Consider the following 20,506-nt stretch of genomic DNA (forward strand, 5'->3'; position numbering starts at 1 on the left):
GCGTCGGCTATTGTATCTTATGCTACAAAGCCTATCAGACGAGCCCTTGCGGTTCCTATGGTTCATCAGACCCATTGTGCGTAGAGGAAGGCTTGGTTTCTCCCATCTCTCTCTGGTGGGAGGCCCTTCCGTACGCCCTCGGCGGCTTTTCGGAGCTTTTCATCAACGTCCCAGGTATGTGAGGTGATTTTGATCTCTAGGCCCGATCACAAGCTTACGACGTAATAGCGTATGGCATCGCCTACTCCCGAGCACCTGTCAATATGAGAGGCCTTGTCTCCGCCTTTAACCTCTTTGCTACCGGCATTGCCTACATCGTCAACTTGGCTGCCTCAGCCGCTATTGTCGACCCGCATCTTGTCTGGGATTTTGGAGCGCCGGCTATCCTCGGAGCTATCGTTACCGTGTTCTTTGTATGACTCAAGGCCCACATCCCATCCCCCAAGCCCGCACTTACTGACTGGTATACAGTACTTTAACTTCCGTCACATTGACAAGGAAGAATACGTGCTTTCGACGAACCAAATTGGCGAACATGAGCCAATTGAAGGCATTGGAGCTGGGAACAGCAAAGACAATGTTCAATCCAAGGTGTGATAGTCTTCAGCCTGGAGGCAAACTAGCTAGCAAAGTGTACGCACTTGATGGACAACTGGCCAGTGGATGGCTTGTCCCCTATCAGTTATAGCTAGGTGATTTCGGGTTCTATTTGACTAATTGTTCATTAATAGCCCGACAAGCGTATGAGTGAAGAATAATGAAGCTCATAAGCATTCAATTGTTTTATACGGTCGAATGAGCCATTGCCCGCCAAACTATCCAACTGTATCTGTTCTCATCATGTGCTATACAAGGGCTCGCGCGAGATTTACTCTCGTTTGCTGCTACTATATCCCAATCTCTGTACGTGTCACGCTGTGGTATCGTCATGCCATTCAACATGTCAATCAAGGCTAGGGTGCGGGTTCGGGCAACATTGAGACAACGTTCGAAAGTGCTTATAGGAAGTGGCGGGTACAATTATGACTGAGCGAGGCTCGTCTACCAATCCAAAGGAATGTAAAACCTTGTAGTGATCTAAAAAAAGTAAAGATGCTCCGACACTTGGATTCGGAAATGACAGTTGAGCTGCTTCTGTGCATGCTGCAGCGTGAAAGGCCATCTATGGCGGCACCAGTAAGCCTGTTTATCCCCAGTACTTAATGTTCTTGTAGGATTTCATCGGAGTATCCACTTGGCGCTTCGCGATCATAGAACGTCTTTCCACTTTTTGCGCCTCGTGGTCGATATGAACACAGCCGTGTACGTTGCTTGTGATACAGAGCGGGAGCAGTGTCTTGGTTTCCATGTCACAGAACATACCATCCGTGCCAACAAAGTCTGGGCCCCAAGATGTATCGGATGAGCATAAGGATTCAGCCCTATGCTGAGTCATATTCGAAACCACGAGACTGTCTTTCATCCACGGTTGACGAGGACGACCTGAGCGTTTTTCAGGTTTTCCTTGGGGCAAGCGAGACTTAGCGTTTCTGAGGTGGGTTATAGAATCGGTGTAGCTCACGTACCATTGATAGGGCCATTATCCTTGCCCCATTTGGAAAATTCACAAGCCTTTGCTTTTTCTTTGGTGTCGACAACCTTCTGTCCGTACGCTGTCGTACTAAACTTGAGTGCTGCGCTCAGGATGTCGTTTGAGTGGTCTTCGTCTAGCCAGGTGCACCTCGGCACATAATCCTCTTTCTGGTCTTTGTCAAGCCATCCAGCCTTTTCATTCTGCTCATACCAGCTTTGCCCACACTTGTGGCCAATGTCTCCCGTCCAAGCTCCGCCATCGGTTTCATCAAACATTCTGACCGCGATCCAGGCGACGCAGATTGCGTCCTTGGTTGCAGACACCCCGACATTCTCGGCTCTAGTGCCTGGAGAGAACGAATCAATCGTGAAGTCTCCGACGTCACCGATCTCGATAAATCCACCGTCCGCTTTTCCTAGATAGTTGTTGTCGACATCCCAAGCATAGACGGAGGCGATTTTCCCATCCTAGCCCCAGTTAGTTACCCCATAGCTTAATGTGTCAAGCGATTGTGTTCCATGTTTACCATGTCTGGGCGGCTATCTCCTGGTTTGCCAGCTTTCACACGGATAGAAGCACCCTGAGGAGGCTTGGAAGGGATATTATCCTTGATAAAGCCAATTATGCCCAAGGCCGTTCCGATGAGGCCGATGCCATCAAGTACGGACGTCAATGCCATGGCAAGTTACTTTGCAGATTAATATGCGGGCCGTGATACGGGCGAGTAACGCTGGTTAGCGACGAAATGGCTTCCAATACGTTCTGGTGATTACTTTTATATTCCTAGTCCTATCTCTTCTTCAACTGCTTAAATATGGTGTTTGGCTTTGCTCAACTTCTACCCCTGGTACTCTCAAAACGACACGGTCATGACGTTTCCTTCGGGTAGTAGGGCACAAACCCATGCTAGCGGGTCGCTGGTGTTGGCAATCTACACACGCAATAGCGGTCGTTGGTCGGCGTCGCCTGTGAGAGTCAGTATATTGAGCCAGGGGCTACTACATTATGACGTCTGAAATGACTGAAAACACATTAAAATGCGTCGTAGGATCTGAACTAGGCATGAGGTGTGACGTTTTGGTTTCATGGAGTTGTCTATGAAATTGACATTGTTGGCCAGATGCTCAGGATGATCGTTCTCGGCATTGCAACGAGGAATGAAATGGCGCATAACCGTTTAGCTCCCTTCCAGATTAAGTAAGGGATGTATTCACGGCGGGAGGTAGCAGTCAATGCTGCAGTACCGCCTCTTATCTGCCAACCTCCAGTTTTACTCACTTCGTTATTACCAGTACGACTACCGACGAGCACTTGACACGTCAAGTGTGAAAGTATATCTGTGCAGCGACAGGCCCAAAATTTAATGTATATTACGCCTTATACTCATTTCAATGGACTTGTTGAAATGTATACAGACTTGGTAGAGACAGGACTCTCACGATATGCGTCATTTTTGCCCAACTTTCGGCTCTACAGCCAAATCTTGTTGTTTATCGGATACAATAGGAGGGATGAGACCAACACATGTGACATGGATATATAGGTCAATCACTGCTTATCTTGGGAAATACGTGATGTCACTTGTTGGAGGCAGCGAGGCGTACGACGTATTCTCCCAGAGGAAAGATCATAATCGGAGTCCTGGAGGTTCCAAGGATAAGACCGCAGGCTCGAATGTCCAACGGCCATAGTCTCTTAAGCATTGCCGTACGTTGCGACCGACGGCAACCAGAGATGGATCGAGTGCATCCGCAAATGCATAAATAGAGAGATCCGCACAAGCAGAGAGCTCGACAGGCACCTCTAGACACATCCTTAAGTACATGCTTAAGTCACTATGAGAATATATGGATTTCCTTTTTTTCTGGTAGCTGCTATGGCAGCTCCAAACCTCCTGCAGAGACAGAATGACATGCCCACGTGTGTCGATGGCGTCAATGGGCCGCATGGGGCTTTCGATACTCGTATGCAGCATGATAACCCTTTGCCCCCTTCAACAATAAGCTATGAGGAAAAGCTGATCACGCGGAAACCAGATGCCGAGTGCAAAAAGGATTGCATTCTCCGAGAAAATGCAGAGGGAGACAACATGTTTGGGAGTTGTGTAGGTCAGTGTAGGAATGTTGGTCATCCAGCTCCAATCTTCCAATGCATCGGTAAGAGAAACACTGGACCTGATCATTACTTCGCTTAGGAGTCGATTCTAACTGCTAATCATAGGCAAAAACCTTGATGGAGCCGGTGACCCTCTACAGATGGCGGAGAAAGTTAGTGGATTGTTATTTGTGACTAGAGAAGTAGATGGAGGAAGCTTCAACAGCTCCTCAACATTTGGCAAGAGGGAGGATGCCGTCCTATTTTAACGCCATATAACGGGTGAGAAACATGAGCCCATTGTTCTGAAAAGCTCAATAAGTGGAAGCGTTTGCCACTCGGCATCAATGTGACGACAGTGACTTATCAAGTTCAACTCGCAAGCCGGAAGGATGCGGACGTGAAGGCGCTGAGGTACACAGTGGTGATTGGCCGTTACCGCGAGTGGACTGAGTTTCCGTTGGAGTGACACGAGACCATTTTTATACCTTGCCGCCTGGCCTGAGCCCGTTGGTCGATCAACCAACCTGCACTGCCGCCTGTAGATCATGACGTAGAGTAGGAAGACTGTTACATTGGCCTGACAGGGGTTCGATCTTTCCCATTTATACCTGCCCCTCCCTATGTCATATGTGGACAACTACCAGTGATTCTCCATTCAGTCTCAAACTTCCGACTTCCTTCATGGCAATCACCAACTACATATGGGTGACACTCCTATCACCGTACATTTTTCGCGGGGTTTTGAGGTACTGTTCGAACACATGACTCGCTCCGGTTGCAGTTCTGGCTAATGCTTTTGCGTGAAGTCAAGGCAACCTGACTATTTCGTTCTTTCCCGACAACCAAGGGTCTTCGTGCGAGGCAAACGATGCCCTGCGCGGTCTAGTTCTTACCACGTCAAGTCAACCGTCTGCTTTTACCTGCTTCAACCTCGTGAACATTTTTTCCGTACCCAACGCCACGGGCTTCCAAAATGCTACGCAACGCGTCTATGACTCCAAGTACAATCTTGTCGAACCCAACGGAGTGGCTTGGTCGACCCAAACCTACGAACCATTCAACGAAAGTTCAAACTATTCGCGCGTATGGTATGAGCAAGTCAACGTGACGGGGACAATTAAAGCAGACAAGGAAGCTCCGTGGGTCTTCTACGTTTATGCTTTTCCCGATTGCAGGCAGGTGGGCGGCGATGCCTTTGATGAAGATCAATTCCCATGGTTCGAAACAAGTTGTCAAACCAAGGCGGGTGGGAGGTGTCGCACGGTTCCTTACCCAATTCGCAGTTTTGGTATCAACTCAGCAGTGGATTATAATGTGATCCATGGCTCATGTGAGACCTGGGCCTTTAAAGGAACATCAACCTCCCCGCGTCTTGGAATACCCGCGCTGGAGTTTATCACCCTGGTCTTTGGGTTAGTGCTCATTCTTATGTACTAATAGATTGGGTAGCCCATGTCCCTATGAGTTATAAAGAAGATAGTAGTCGATCGTCCCGCCGTCGAGTTAACACATCACAGTTTCACAGTCTTTCCTTTCTCTACTTGCTGTTCAAGCTGCCGATCGGAATAACACTGGTGGTTGTGTGCACGCACGCAGCTGTATAATATTATGAACCGGAGCACGTGCAGCTTCTAGTGATACGGCTGGTCCAGCCCGGCTACTGAACTCCCGCAACTTCCGCGATATAGTAAGCCTGCTGAGGCATAAAGGGCAAGCATGCACGTTACCCTCAACGCGTAGCGGGATGGCCACAGTGACATGTGCAGCGTGGCCATTCGGGGCTCGCGCGCAACATAGTTCCATTAGTAGCTGTACTTGCGCATACGTTTTAACTAGCCTATTCAGGTGTTGATGTGCAAAACTAGCGCCTTACTTTCACCCTTCAAATGGGCGCAAGGATGCGTGGGACGCGGAAGACATGTAAGCGCGCCAGTCAAAAATTCTCAGCTATGTCACAAAGCTATGCATAAAGGCTCACCATGAGCCAGGACACTCGATCGTCGCGCTAGATTTATCCCCTCGTACAGCCATCTGGACCGCTCTGTATGCAGGCGACTGGAAGCCGACTTCTTTGCTCTTCCGACGATCTCGCACCATACAGGCCGCCAAGTAGAGAAGGGAGCTATCGTCTGCCCAGATTTATATCCCAATCTCACTTACACCAATCCGGAGGGGCACGACTTCTGTAGTAATGAGGTTGCGCGTGCAACCGTGTTGACGAACGCGATCTGTCAAGCCCGGTACAGCCGCAAGGAGCCCCGAGACTGAGTCATGGTGGGGCACGCAGACGAGGCGAAGGAAGAGACAGCGTGGCACCACTCTCGGCGTCACTTAGCAGGGCTTGGGGCCGTGAAGGTGGATTCCCGAGTGGCTCTAGGTCGGACAATTCAAGCGATCACCTATTCGAATCTCTTTATTCCGACGGTCTAATAAGTTGTGGCATCCGCCGGAGTCCCGACGGTGGTTGCGGCACAATTCCCGGCTGAACGAATTTGGTGCTGCTTGACGCGCCTCCACATCGTCACCCGGGCCTAGTTCCCCGGGGCGCCTTTATTATTCCTACCCCCGCTCAAGGGTTACATCGATTGATCGGGTTCCTACAATGAGCTGTCTTGAGCAGCACCTAGCCCCCACTTACAGTGGATATTTCCCCGCGGGGGGGCTGGGGCAGTGACCACAACGCAGCCCGAGAAGTCTAAGGGGCTCGGTCTCGGATCGTCAAGCGACATGCGCACGTTGTTGAGTTTGGGTAACATGAGTTTGAGTAACACTAGCATGCAGCCATGCTACACATAAAAGACACGGTGGACGCTCACCGCCGTCCGACTGGCAACTTGTCAGCTCCAAATACGGGTCTTTGGTGCCTGCAGAGCTCGTCTCGTGAACATGGGCTTCAAAACGTCACTCCGTATTGTGGCTCTATCGCTCGCCTTGGCGACACACGCGACACAGCATGACGTCCTCGATTTCGTAAATCCCCTCATTGGCACCATCAATGGAGGTTGGTAGAGGCAGCACTGTATTTAATGCCGACAGGGCGTCCTGTTAACAGTGTACAGGCCACGTATTCCCGGGCGCGACATTGCCTTTCGGCATGGCCAAGGCTGTTGCAGACACGAATGGCGCAGAGCTTCAAGGGGGCTTCGCCTCTGATAACTCAGATAGTAAGAAGGCTCCTCTCGTATTCAAGCGATTCCGTCGTGCTGACACCTTTCGGATAGTTGTCGGATTCTCCCACATGCACGACAGCGGTACCGGCGGAGTAAGTGTCCCACGATAGAAGCGTCGCATCAACAGCGCAGCTAACTCAGGACACAGGGTGCTTCGCTAGGCAATTTTCCCTTGTTCGCGCAAAGTGGATGCTTGAATGGCGAGCTCAACAATTGCTACTTCGCCAAGGCGCTCCGCGCATCGAAACGCATCAACGACACGGTGATTGCTGAGCCAGGATATTTTGCAGTCGCCTTGAACAGCTCCATCAACACGGAGATGACTGTTACAAACCACACTGCCTTGTATCGCTTCACGTTTCCCAGCACGCCAAAGCCCATGAAGATTACGGACAAAGGCTCCGTTCCCAACGAGCCCTTGATCCTGGTCGACTTGACGGACTTGTCCAACTCACGCAGTCGGGCCAATATATCAGTTGATGATCGCACCGGCCGTATCACTGGCAGCGGAACCTTCCAGCCGTCCTTTGGAATTGGGACGTACACGCTCTACTTCTGCACCGACTTCCAGGGCGCCGAGATCAAGCAGACGGGCGTCTTCCAAAACAACCGTGCAGGCACACACCCCAAGCATCTCCAAACTCAGGCCGACGGCAGCAGTAAGCCGCCAGTGCCCGCCGGCGCGTTTGTTCAGTTCAAAAGGCCAGGAAAGCACAACGAAATTGTAGCACGAGTTGGTTTGTCCTTTATAAGTACTCAGCAGGCTTGCAGGAACTCCGCAAACGAGATTGGTGATTTCAACTTTAACAGTACTCGCCAGAAGGCACGCGATGCTTGGGCAGATAAGCTGAGCACAGTACGGGTAGATGCCACGGGAGTCAACAAGACCCTTCAGACCGTCTTCTGGTCCGGCATGTACCGATCAATGATCTCTCCTCAGGACTACACTGGCGAGAACCCACTTTGGAAGAGCGATGAGCCCTGTGAGCTTTGTTCCCCCCCGCGATTTTACCATCGTCCTCATTGCTTACCAGATTCTCGCAGACTATGACTCATTCTACTGCATTTGGGATTCGTACCGGAGCATACACCCTCTTCTCACAATACTTGACCCAGTCAGCCAGACACTCATGGTGCGCAGCTTGATTGACATATACCGTCACGAAGGGAAGCTGCCAGACTGCCGAATGAGCTTGTGCAAGGGCTTTACACAAGGTGGCAGTAATGCGGATGTCGTTTTGGCGGACGCATATGTCAAGAAGCTCAACGATGGTATCGACTGGAAAACGGGATACGAGGCTGTTATATCCGACGCCGAAGGTTCGATACACGACACGTTCTACGAATTAATGGCCAGCTGACATGAATAGACGAGCCTCCTATATGGTCTGTTGAGGGGCGAGGAGGCCTTGCCAGCTGGAAGGAGCTCGGCTACATCCCAACGGACGATTTCGACCCCTATGGTATACACGCCATACTCTCTGTGTCTTCACTCGTAACAGTACTGACTTCTACACAGGCGTTGGTCCTTTCACGCGGTCCATTTCTCGCACTGTGGAGTATGCCTACAACGACTTTTGCATTGCTGAAATGGCACGGGGCATGAAGAAGCAGGGTGACGTCGAGAAGTACCAAAAACGCGCAGAAAACTGGGTAAACATGTTCAACAAGGACCAGCAGTCAACAGTCCAAGGCAAGACATTTACCGGCTTCTTGCAACCGAGATACCTGAACGGCACCTATGGTTTCCAAGACCCGACATTCTGTACTCCGATGCTCAACTTTACAAGCTGCTACTTGAATAGCAACGGACACGAGGTGAGACTCCTAAAACTTATATTTACGCTTCATTGCTCTTCTTTCAGGCTAACCACAACTGTATACAGACATATGAAGGCAGCAGTTGGCTGTACACATTTTACGCGCCGCATGATATGGACGCCCTCATCACTACCCTGGGTGGACCCACGGAATTTGTTCGACGGCTGCAATTTCTACACGACACACCTGATCTCCTGTATATGGGTGATGAGCAGGGTTTCCTTATGGTCTATCTTTTCCATTATGCGGGACGTCCTGGACTAAGCTCATTCTACCAGCACCATTACATTCCGTCCCTGTTCAACGACACCGTGGTTGGTATTCCTGGCAATGACGACTCTGGAGCAATGGGTTCATTTAGTACTCTTGCTATGATGGGCGTCTGGCCCGTAGCTGGCCAAGACGTTTACCTTATTAACCCCCCCTTTTTCCCCGAGATTACGATCACCAACCCCATCACGAAGAAAAAGGCAATTATACGCACCATTCAATTTGATGCAAGCTACGAGAACATCTACATACAGAGCGCGAAGCTTGATGGCAAACCATATACACGAAACTGGATTTCTCATGACTTCTTCGTTCAAGGCGGGGTCCTTGAGCTCACGCTCGGGAAGGAAGAAAGCCAGTGGGGAACTAGGCAGCAAGACTTGCCACCAAGTATGAGGAAGAATCATAGTAGATAGGTATGGGCCCAACAGACCTTCCAAATAGCTAGTGAGCTAGTAAGAGAAGTTTAAAGAAACACCAAATCCATAATGTCCATCTTACTGCTGAGTGCGTTCCATGAACTCTATGTCTCGGGTCCATGCGGTAGCCTCCTTTCCGCACGTTGCCACTGGGTCGGTCAGGATTTGCTCGACATAGCAAGGCTCCAGGTCACAGTTGCACTGCTACATTAGAAAAGAAGCGGCTTAAAAGGAACGTGAATTGACCTTACTTGTGTCGTGTCCTTACACTTGATCCTGAGCTCTTGCAAATCGAGTTCCCACCCCGATACAGGCTCCTGGGCCTTCACCGCAGTCCACTTCCTCACCACGCACTCTTGAGAGGCAAATAGACAAGCCTAAAATATATCAGTCCCGTAGTGTATATAGCGATGTCAGTTATTGAACGCTTACGCCTCTGGTTTTAGCGAAGTGCATGTGGTAAGACTCCGCTTCGCGGTTAACCTCTTCCTCGGTCTTGCTACAACAACTCCCAAGTCCGCTAGCTGTAGCAAAGATAGAGGCCCAAAGCATGACGAGCTTTACCTCCATGACGTACGGAGTGTCGAAAAGGGATGACGAAAAAGATGTATTTAAAATCAAAGGGAGAAGGCTGTTGATCTTGATATTCCTGCTCGAATATATTGCGTGGGAGACAGAGCCTTTATATTGCTCCTGCATGTATTCCATATCTCGTTTAACTATACAATCGCGCAATAGTATTAGCTATCCATATGCTAAACAGTAAACACGAAGCTTAAAATAGGAGAATATAGACTGCGTTATCCGAGCGCTATATACTCGGCTGAATAAATTATGAGACACCTTTAAGTCTGTGCGTATCTCTCTTAAGCCCCCCGCTTACCAGTAAGCTAGCTGTACTATCTACCTATAATAGAGGCCTCGAGCGTATTCATTATATTGCAATACTTATCTTTAAGTTAGTTCAGCAGTACGAGGCAGAGTATATCAGGTGTCTATAGCGACAGTTGATAGCAATGGTTGTCATCCATAAGATATTAGCCGCGCATAATATAACTATCCCGGGGTAGACAGTGCAAAATGCCAGAAAGACATCGCTACGTATCTCACCGCTGCGGGCAGCGACAAAGACGTAGTAGAATGCTCTCGTGCAAGAGGGAGCCGCCAACGCCAACAGGGTAAACTGAGAGAATCTATGACTTCTGTGTGAACAACACTACATACTGAGTAGTTCAGGCTATGACGTCTTTCGGGCAACTGACTCGTTTCGGGCGGGCTTCCGTATGGCGGCCCTGCCCCCGGCGCTGCCGGTCCGACTGACAGACAGGGACAAGGCGCTGGCCATGGGCATAATGGGCCTTCGTGGGCGGCTTCGGCTTCGTGTGTGGGCGTCGCTGTCGATGGCTTCATCTACGTCAGCCGGGCGGCGCAGCTGGCCAGCCTGGGTGCCATCAGCAGCACGCAACGGTGGCCGCTGGATTCATGGATGGTGGAGCGTACGGTGACACGTCGGCCCAATTCCTCGGCTCGCCCTCCGCACAGACGAGCGCCCGGGTGGTCGCAGGGCGCTGCGGGCTGTCCCTGCCTTTGGCGCGATGGGAACCTATCGCCACTGCTGCGATCAAGCAGATAGCGCCCAGAAAAGAAATGGAAACAGATTTTGGTACGGCAGAGACGAAACACAGGCCCTTCAAAGTGTATGCCAGGGGCACTAGGGGAGAGGAGGACCTGCTGGCGGCCGCGTCCTACAACCGCCCACGATAGGGACTATTTCTGTGTCGATAATGATAACACACAAAACACAGTAATAAACAGGGTGTCCAATTTTGTGCCTTGCGTGTGCCTGCCATATCGGAAAGCTTTCTCTTCTTCCTATCAGAGCCACCTCATCTTTTTTTTCTCCCTTTTTGGAGTTTGAGCGACGTATCAGCTCCACACGATACCTTTTCTACGATAGAATTGTGACGGCGTCAGACGAACTCGTGAATCTGTATGTGCCGCTCTTTCGACCAAACTGTTATCGCAGCTCAGGCAGCCTGATTGAGTGCAACGGCAGATGAAGATGGGTCTTGATGTGGGTGCTAGTACATATAATCGTTGAAGTTGTCATCTGAGCTTGGAGGCTCCTGAAGCTGTGGTGCACTGCTTAGCTGTTTTACGGGTGCGAAGTTGTCTCCGCGTGCCGTGGGACTTTGCTCGATCGACGATGGGCTAAAGAAAACGGAGCTGTCGCCCGAGGTTCCCCCACCATCGCAGGCGCAAGAAGCTCGACATGGCTCATATCTCACAATGTTGGCGCGTAATGCTGCCCTGGCGAGGGGACGTTGGCACGGCTCGCCGCCGGGTCTGCAAACGAGACGCAGCCTGCGCGGTCTTCTCGGACGACCGACTGTCCCCGTCACGCATCGCAGCGGGCACGCACTGCGCCATGGTGTTTTCGGCCCGAAGACACCGCAGTCGTTTCGGTCGGCACTGATCGCGGGCAGAACGCCTGACGTTTTGCGCTTTCAGCATATGGTCTATTGTTGATGGCTTGAGGTAGGACTGACGAGGGCTTGCTAAGACTAGGATCCGATGAGTTTCGTAATTAAGGAAACCTGATTATTGTTGGGTGGCCTCGCGCGTCGCTTGCGCGTAGGCGACACGTTAGTACCGCTGCTAATAAAACGGGCCGGATGTGCCACGACACTTGAGAAGAAAACCACCAGCTAACCGCGTAACCCCTAAGCTAACTAGCAAGGCGCGACAGCCACACACAGTCACGGGCACCGTCAGGGGCGCAGTCACGGCGGAGGCACAGGCCAGGCAGGCCAACACAGGAATGCGACGATGACCATCAGCTTGTTTGTCGAGCGAGCTGATGGAAGCGTTTCCTTTCATCAAAATAGAAGACCAAGCCTTTCAATGCGGTGATGGGATGGAAAGGAGGCGGGCCTCTGCAATAAGGCGGGTTGGTGTAAATGTAGGCAGACCTGTCGGCATTCTGATCGGTATCAAGGGCGAATGGAACGGTGCCTCGGAAGCGAATGCATCGTACATTCAGAAAGACGGCCTCTGAAACAATTCTCTGGCCTTCATACCACTTTAACGCAGATGGCGTCGCACATGCTGCGATGCCGGAGGGTGCTGTCCTGTGGAATCGCGCTGGCTGATCTGGCAGGGGCTGACCAGGTAGGACCGGGCGGAGCGCAACGATTGGCACGCCGAAGGGCCGACAGTGCGAAATGAGGTAGGTATCAGAGCCGCGCGTGAGGCAGTTATGCGTGCCGCCTCGCCTGGAAACGCTGAAGCATGAAGAACGATAAGTGTATGGCACAATGTTGACGTCGAGTTCAAGTAGGTGTGACATGATGTTGAGGGGCCCTATGCCCTGGCGAGTCCGGCCAGCGACCCGTCAGACTCGTTCCTTGTCCGATACGCATGCTTTCGACCGGCTGCTCGTGGCGACTATATAGGCAAGCGAAACCGGAATGCTCGTTGAGGCGCGGGGCTTCAGTCTCATCTTCGGGGTCCAAGGAAGTATTGTCGGGGCCCGGTTGTTGGCTATGGGAGGCGAGTTCGGAAACGCGATGCGGCGGCGATCTTCACCAGTTAGACGATCAGAAGACGAAAAGAGCTAAATTATGGGGTAGGATACACCATTGTCCTTACACGACCGAGTGCCGACCGGCAGCCGCAGGCCGTAGACCCGACTGCGTGAAGGCGTGGTCATTCAATCGGCTCGGCGTCAAGAAGATGCCGCGCCAAGTCTTTTCGACGTCTCGCGAGATGCGCGCCGTCGACCGTTGTGTTCGTGGGCAAGCTTGGTCGGCGCGAGGAGTTGGTGCCTCGGAAGTGGGAGAGGGCATCCACTGGGAAGTTTGACGCCGTCGACTTGGTGATCCTTCTCATGAAGATCCGGGGCGTTCATCGGGCAATGGCGTAAGGCGAAGCTAGAGGCACGTATCGCTGGCTCTTTGCAGGTGGCGATTGCCGATGGTCGGGCAATACGGGCCACGGATCTCTGGGTCGCGAATATCCCAACATTTTGGAGCCCTGGAGTCAGTCGTGGCGTAGAGTGTGCCTCTTGTTGCTCCATCAGGACCCTTGGACTCTCTATATCCCCCGGGTCCAAACGTTACGCAGTCAAAAAGCGGCATGCTGCAGAGAAGGCTTGGGGAGCCGCGTTGCCAGACCGTTGTGGCGTGTCGCCGCCGACGGACATGGTTGCCACGCGAAGGGTCCGCAGCGTCGAACCACTTACTTCCACTCCCTTCAGGTGATCTAGCCTCTAGGTAACGAACCGGCGGCGGCAAAGCGCATGGCCTGGCAGCGCAGTCATCAGAACTTGGGGAAGCTAGGTTGGAAATGATGGATGGCCGAGGAGGAACCACGCCCAGCGAGTGGGCTTGAAGTTGGTGCCTCGTGTGAGCCTTGAGCAGCGTTGGTCCAGTTGGTGGTGTTCACTGTTGGTGATGGAGTGTGGATTTTCTCCATGTTGCCTGCCCCTCAAGATGGCGAGCCCACTTTGCTGCTTCTGGTCCAAGCTCGACGACCCATGTCATCGGCTCCAAGCGAGCAACCCATCCAGAAACGAGCAGACCTGACGCTGGTCACATCACTGCGACCGGGGGCGGCCGGCCCAGGTTCCGTCCACCACGTTTCTCCGGATCGCCGCATGATATGGCTGTATTTCTCCGTCTCAAGCCGCCTCACTTCTCTTGATTCATTCCCCTTGTTACAACAAACATCTGTTCCAGCACCGCTTCGGCAACGGGGCCACCCGTCCCGCCGCAAGGTAACGGTGGTCACATGGCCCGGACGAGGCGAGTGAGTGCCCTGTTCATCTGGGGAGAGCCCATGAGCCCCCTATCCTCAGCCGCAAACCCCGTGGCGCCTGCGGCGTCTTTTCAGCTGCCAGGGGCCCGCGTCCCCTCGCACACACCCGATGACCCCATCGTGCCTGGCTGTGCGAGGGCGCGCCCGCAAAATTCTGCGCCAAGGCCGCGCCAGACGATTCGTCGAGCGCGAGGAAGAGTGCCTCGGTTGGGCGAGTGTGGAAATGAGGCACAATGGGCGGTTGGAACCGCTCGCTCCGCGCTCGCTTGGCGCAAATGCGCGGCGGCCGGCACGGTTGGTAATACGTACGTCGGTAGTATCGTGAGTCTTTTAGCAATCGTCATGGGCGGATTTGGAGGAGGAGTCATTCACTCAGTCGTGCGCCTCCCCAACCAGAACTCTTTCGCCCTCCTTGATCATCCCAAGGGCTGGCTCGGCTGGCTGGCTCTCGAGGACGTCGGGCGTAATTGAACGACGTCAACACCGGCCGACACCACCATGATGCGGCAGTCGCGTTGCCTTTCGCTGGCGTGGGCAGCGGCCTGCCTGTCTGGCTTTGCCGTGGCCGTGGACGTCGTGTACGTGACCGACATTGCCATCTTTTCCATCCTGGTAGGTGAAAACACGACAGCCCGGGAAGACATCCTCAAGACTGGAGAGATGACCTAGATGCTAATCCGCTTGTTGCGCGCGTAACTTGGCAGGCACCGTGCGCCAAATCCGCCATCTCCTACAACATCGCCTCTGAAACGTACAACTCGAAATGCGGCGACGCGGCGACCGATCTCCAGTCGTGCATCTGCTCCAACACCAAGGAGCTGCAGTCGGTCAACCAGCGCATGACGAGCGCCGTGTCGTCGAGCTGCGGCGCCACCACGGCGTCCGACGACGTCTGGAGCGCCTCCAAGGTCATGGACAAGTACTGCAACCCAGGCAAGGCCGTCGTCTTCGCGACGCCGACCACCAACGCCGTCAACGCCTTCATCACCGAGCTCGCCGAGATCTCGTACCTGCCCCAGTGTGCGCAGTCGGCCGTGTCGTACGCGGTGATGGGAGATGTATGCTGCCCCCCCCCTCGAGCGCAAAAATGAGCCGCAGGATCCCCGATCGGGTTGAAGCACGGAAGCTGATCATCATGACTAGAATCGGGAGTACTGCCCCGAAGACGCGAGCCTCTTCGCCTCGTGCGTGTGCAAGGACGCAAAGGTCAAGGCCGTGAGCCAGTCACTGAGCAAGTCTGTGCGGTCGTCTTGCACCAACAACGACGACGTGACGGCCGCCGTCGGCTTCTTCGGCGAATACTGCGCCATGGGCAACGGCACGACATCGTTTGCAAAGCCAGCGGGCCCGCCTGGAGATAGTATGCGCCCGCCCGTCCCGTACTTTTGTCGGCTGGCAAAGGCTTGCGTCTGACTTGGGTTTTGACAGTGACGTATCACATCACCGGTTTGCCGCAGTTCAAGTCTCTCAACACCTGCGCCCAGTCGGGCGTCTCATCCGCCGTTTTCGCTGTACGCCTCATTTCCTCCTCCTCACCTTACGGGACTACGAGCTAGGGTCAATGCATACTAACATCTCGATCATGATAGCAAATGTCCTGGAACTGCGCCACGGGAGCTCAGGCTTTGGCTTCCTGCATCTGCCTCAAGTCGGGGATGCGCGGCCGCGTCTCGAGCACCCTGACCTCGGACGTCAAGGCGTACTGCTCCAGCACGGCGACAGACGACGTCACGTCCGCCATGGCCGTCTTCGACTTTTACTGCAGCGCGGCGGAGAAGAAGGTCGTCGCCACGGGAGCCGAGTCCGTTTCAGAAACGCAACCCTCGGCCATGAGTCGCACCGGTGCGAAATCGCTCAACGCGAGCAAGACGACGAGCCCTTCTGGAACCGGCGGCGGCGGCGGAGGAGGAGGTTCTGACGGCAGCAAGGACACAAACACCGGCGGCGGCGGCGGAGGGTCAGGCGGCGGGAACAAGACGGCCATCATTGCGGCGAGCGTCCTGGGGGGCGTCGTCGCCATCGGCATCGTGGCAGCCATCGTCTTCTTCGTTCGACACAGGCGTCAGAAGCTCGCTAGGGGAGAGCAAATCACCGGCCCGCCAGACGAGTTTCCCGGAAAGTCGGAGCTCGACGGCAAGAGTGACTGGGCCGGCAGGATAGGGTCACCAGGGAGCGCGAAGCCAATGCCGGAGCTCTACACCCCCAGCCACTCGCCGCGACCCGAACTGCACGGCGGCGGTGGAGGAGGAGGCATTGTCTCTGAGCTGGGTGGTCCTCATCAGGCTCCCCGGACCGAACTTCAGGGTGACGCTTCGTCCAACCACTCCCACTCCTCGCCGCCGCCGCAACACCATCAGCCGAGCCCGTACGGAGTGAGTCCGAGCTACAGCCAGCAACACCACCCGCAGAGCCCCTACGGCGGGCGCGGGCCGGGGTACGAGGTGTCGCCCGCCTCGGCGCAGGGGCATCCGGGGTACGCTCACGGCTGGCAGTCGGGCCCGGTCGAGTCGTATGAGCTCGACTCCAACCTGGGGAGACGGAACCAATAACGCCCATGTATGAGACAGAGACGAGACAAAATAATGAAAGCGTAATGTGACCTTCCGCCCGGCACTGTTTCACGGGCATCAAACGGCCTGTTCTTGTTCTGTCTGCATCCCATGCCGGATGGGATAACCTCCAGTCGTGTCTAGGCAGAAACTCCGTAATCTCCATGTCCGCGGCTAGTTGATTGTGCTTGCGGCCAAGTCGAAGAAAACGACGCAGACATTGATTGGCTAGGCTACATCTTGTTTCCCAATCGGCTAGGTGGTTCATTACTTTGGCAAAACAGCTTCCTTTGTAGATCAAGGAACGGGACGCACCTGTGCCACATACAGCGCCGCATGTTGAACAGTTATTCACCCATTGGTTAGGCCAGTGCGGGGGTGGAACAAAGGCAAGCTCCCATGAGAGCGCGCGTTGTCACCGCGGGGTGTGGACTGCCGCATGTTGATCCATCGGGGGCTGGATCGACGAAAAATTGATGTATGGGGAAGCTGCAAACATGCATAGCTTCTTAGCTTAACGCTCGTCGGTTAACGTTACCCTCGACACAATTCCTCTTTACAAAACAACATGGGTCAACCCTTTGGCTTGCTGGACTGACAGGATATTAACTTAGTAGACAACACGGACTCGCCACAAGCAGGGCGCGCCTTCTTTGCGATGAAGCATGGGATTTGTGCAGGCCGGGCAGTTGGCGCCGACCCAATAGCAATGAACCCACAGCATAGTGGAAGCAACTTTGCATGTTAATCGATGCCCTTATCAAGATCCTGTAGGCAGAGGGCGACTCGCCTCTGGTAGCGCACACCCCCTGCCTGATTGGTACGAAGTCGTCGCCGCAAAGAAACGACAAGGTAGGTTGTGGTTGTCTAGTATCCACGGTTCACTCTCAAACATCCGCGCCAACGTTCCGACTTATCCGATGAACCGCGCGACGACCCCGGACGGGTGGAACGATTCGGGAAGGCGCGTGGTGGCTCCGAGCCTAGCATCAGCGGCTACCATGCCGCGTTTCGGCAGTCACTAGATGGAACAAAGCCGCAACGGCTATGTCCGTGTCATCGGGACCCCCGTTGGTTGTTCACATACATGTCGCCGCTCAACATCGAACATGCAGGGACGGCCATGAGAGACTGACTGACTCACAGTACCTATAACACATTCGACTCAACAAAGCTCAAGCCTAATCTCAATGAGAATGTTCAACTCCAAGCTTGATCATGTGCCACAAAGGGCCGCACTTGCAAAGTGTCGGCGAAGACAACCCCGGGTGGGGGACAGCTCAGACTAAACCCTGTCCCATATTCCCGATTGCATGTAGAATACTGACATGACCACTCGAAAATTCGTATATAGAGAACAAACTGCGAGAGGAACAACACCATGCGGATTCGGGAAAGTGGTATCGGCTCGCAACTAGCGGTCAAACAGGCCAAGTGCGAGTGACGGATTCCGTACGAGGCCCTCGACCACATTTGATGCGTGAGACAGACGATGGTCTTCAAGCGCACCGAGGGAGATGCTGCAGATCAAGATGCTTCAGGAAATGTATAAAGCATGCACTCCAAGTGTCGATGGGGAGTCTCAGTTGCTCCCCCCGTCCACACAACATCTGACTTGTTCTTTGCCTGATCACCACAATGAAGTTCATCGCTGGGCTTATCGCCCTTGTCTCCATCGCGGCCGCCGCGCCGTCCATGGTTGTTGATCGGGCGTCCTCTCCTATCAACGTGCAGCTGGAGAAGGCGGGCAACTCGGTCATCAAGGCCACCATCTCCAATGTCGGCCACGAAGACCTTAGGATTTTCCGCCCAGGATCCATCTTTGACAGCTCTGCAGTTGAGAAGGCAAAGGTCAAAGCCGGTGGTGAGTCGTGGATGAGGCTCATAGCCACGGTCAGCATGCGTTGATGCAAAAGCTAATAACATGTCATTTTCAGCTCGAGAGATTGGCTTCGCCGGCATAAGAAAGCGAGTGTCCACAACCAAGATCGCGGCAGAGTCGTTCCAGCACGTTTCGGCGGGCCAGTCCGTCGTGGTCACCTTTGACATCGCCGAGACGCACGATCTCTCGGCGGGTGGCGATTTCCACGTCGTGTCCGCTGGGAAGCTCATGGTTGCCAGCAAATCCGGGGACAACAAAATCGTCAAGTCGTTGCCATACGAATCCAACATCCTCAAGACCAAGGTCAATGGCGCAGAGGCAGCGGCAGTACGGGCAAACATCCACCAGAAGTGGAAACGCACCAACGTTCAGAGCGACTGCACCGGCGAGCGTCTCTCTGTGACAGAGCAGGCCCTCCAAAACTGCCAGTCCCTGTCGCAGACGGCGCAGCAGGCTGCCTCGTCGGGCCCGTCCGAGAAGATGGAAGAGTTCTTCAAGGCGTCCGACAGCAACACCCGCAACACCGTGGCCGGGGTGTTTAGCCGCGTCGCGCAAGAATGCGGCTCGACGAGTTCCGGCGCGTCGACATACTACTGCACCGACGTCGGCAACTACTGCCAGAGCAACGTCCTGGCCTATACGGTTCCAAGTCAGAGCTACATGGTGTACTGCGACCTCTACTTCAACGACCTCCCGCCGTTGACCAGCACGTGCCACGCGCAGGATCAAGCGACCACGAACCTCCATGAGTGCACCCATTTGACGGAGATTCAGGGCACCGACGATCTCGGCTACGGCTACGATGCCATCTTGCAGTTGTCCGCCGCCGAGGAGCTGAACAACGCCGACACGTACGCCGTGTTTGCCAACTCTCTCTATGCCGGCTGCTGATGGGCCAGTCGGTCCGAAGCGTTGTAGAGGACTGAATGCAAGCTAGACGGTCTGTTCATAATAAGCTGCACTCAAAATGTTCATGTTGGGCGCGCGCGGGCATAGTGGCCAAAATAGGAGCAAGTCACGAAAGACAGACAGGTGTTATGTAACAGATTTATGCGCCGTAATGCACGTGGTCAGCCTTACTAGGCTTGCTTATGCAGACGCGAGGCTTTACTCCCACTGGCACTCCCTGCCCAAGGCTGTCGCTCCGTAAGCTCGGCTCAGGTTCCGACCGAACAAGCTTTTGCGGTCTCCACGTCGGATGATTCCTCACCCCCTGCTGCTCTTCTTTTTCCCAAGACGGCCAAGCCGGGCGCGATCGCCCCTTCCCTTGGCCGAGGGCCTTGGCATCTTGGGCCAAGAGGGAAAAAAACGGTTGAGGTCAAGGGCGAGGAAGGCCAAGGAAGGGATACGGACGACAGGCAGGACGCTGATGAGTTGGAAGAACGTGCATGTCGCCTTGCCTTATTAGCTTCTCCACAGCCGTTCCAACGCGGATGCGAGACTCGCCCAATCGGTCAGACTGGTGCCTGCCGAGAAAGCTTGTTCTCAACCCCGGATTCTTCATCGCACTCGTTTGGCAAATACGACGGTTGCCCCTTTTCCCCCCTCCCTTATTATCCACGGACCATCCATCATACACACATCCGAGCCACCACCATTCTCCATAGACAACTCTCTACCATTTGTGTTTCCTGGATCAATGCACGGAGAGATCCAGAACCCCCCCCCCAATATCGTCTCGGCAGATGCGCTCGCCACCCCCCGCCACGCCGCTCTGCGGTCTCAGCGCCCGCACTGCAGGACAGTGATAACCCTAAATCTAAGTCTAATCTCTCAGCCCCGAGGCATCCAGAACGCGAAAAATACGACGGCTGAAGGGCGGACCTCAGCTGGAGACTTCGCACAGGCTTCACCTCCCACCAATGAAGCGCACTGATCCCGGCTCCCGATGCCCTCTTTCAGCTAGC

At 53.9% G+C, this 20,506-nt stretch overlaps 6 protein-coding genes across 6 annotated transcripts; 5 read left to right on the top strand and 1 right to left on the bottom strand.

The window, feature by feature from the left end:
• Positions 1-263: 263 nt before the first annotated feature.
• PTR2_4 (peptide transporter ptr2) lies at positions 264-597 on the top strand (the record flags this gene model as incomplete). Its single annotated transcript, XM_047985848.1, has 2 exons — positions 264-413; positions 472-597. 2 exons carry the CDS (start codon positions 264-266, stop codon positions 595-597), a joined length of 276 nt encoding a protein of 91 aa, XP_047841825.1.
• A 5,903-nt stretch (positions 598-6,500) lies between these two features.
• Positions 6,501-9,347, top strand: JDV02_004618 (uncharacterized protein; the record flags this gene model as incomplete). Its single annotated transcript, XM_047985849.1, has 8 exons — positions 6,501-6,671; positions 6,730-6,834; positions 6,892-6,932; positions 6,989-7,823; positions 7,885-8,160; positions 8,211-8,303; positions 8,360-8,658; positions 8,727-9,347. The coding sequence occupies exons 1-8, from the start codon at positions 6,557-6,559 to the stop codon at positions 9,345-9,347; spliced, it is 2,385 nt and encodes a 794-aa protein (XP_047841826.1). The 5' UTR covers positions 6,501-6,556.
• A 2,839-nt stretch (positions 9,348-12,186) lies between these two features.
• JDV02_004619 (uncharacterized protein) lies at positions 12,187-12,699 on the bottom strand (the record flags this gene model as incomplete). The annotated part of the gene is made up of 1 exon (XM_047985850.1): positions 12,187-12,699. One exon carries the CDS (start codon positions 12,697-12,699, stop codon positions 12,187-12,189), a length of 513 nt encoding a protein of 170 aa, XP_047841827.1.
• Positions 12,700-14,666: 1,967 nt separating this feature from the next.
• Positions 14,667-15,724, top strand: JDV02_004620 (uncharacterized protein; the record flags this gene model as incomplete). The annotated part of the gene is made up of 4 exons (XM_047985851.1): positions 14,667-14,780; positions 14,873-15,226; positions 15,312-15,528; positions 15,597-15,724. The coding sequence occupies 4 exons, from the start codon at positions 14,667-14,669 to the stop codon at positions 15,722-15,724; spliced, it is 813 nt and encodes a 270-aa protein (XP_047841828.1).
• Positions 15,725-15,760: 36 nt separating this feature from the next.
• JDV02_004621 (uncharacterized protein) lies at positions 15,761-16,717 on the top strand (the record flags this gene model as incomplete). The annotated part of the gene is made up of 1 exon (XM_047985852.1): positions 15,761-16,717. One exon carries the CDS (start codon positions 15,761-15,763, stop codon positions 16,715-16,717), a length of 957 nt encoding a protein of 318 aa, XP_047841829.1.
• Positions 16,718-18,355: 1,638 nt separating this feature from the next.
• Positions 18,356-19,490, top strand: JDV02_004622 (Deuterolysin; the record flags this gene model as incomplete). Its single annotated transcript, XM_047985853.1, has 2 exons — positions 18,356-18,581; positions 18,655-19,490. 2 exons carry the CDS (start codon positions 18,356-18,358, stop codon positions 19,488-19,490), a joined length of 1,062 nt encoding a protein of 353 aa, XP_047841830.1.
• Between the last annotated feature and the right edge of the window lie 1,016 nt (positions 19,491-20,506).

The sequence above is a fragment of the Purpureocillium takamizusanense genome, chromosome 3, assembly GCF_022605165.1.
Source record: "Purpureocillium takamizusanense chromosome 3, complete sequence".
Lineage (NCBI taxonomy): Eukaryota > Fungi > Ascomycota > Sordariomycetes > Hypocreales > Ophiocordycipitaceae > Purpureocillium > Purpureocillium takamizusanense.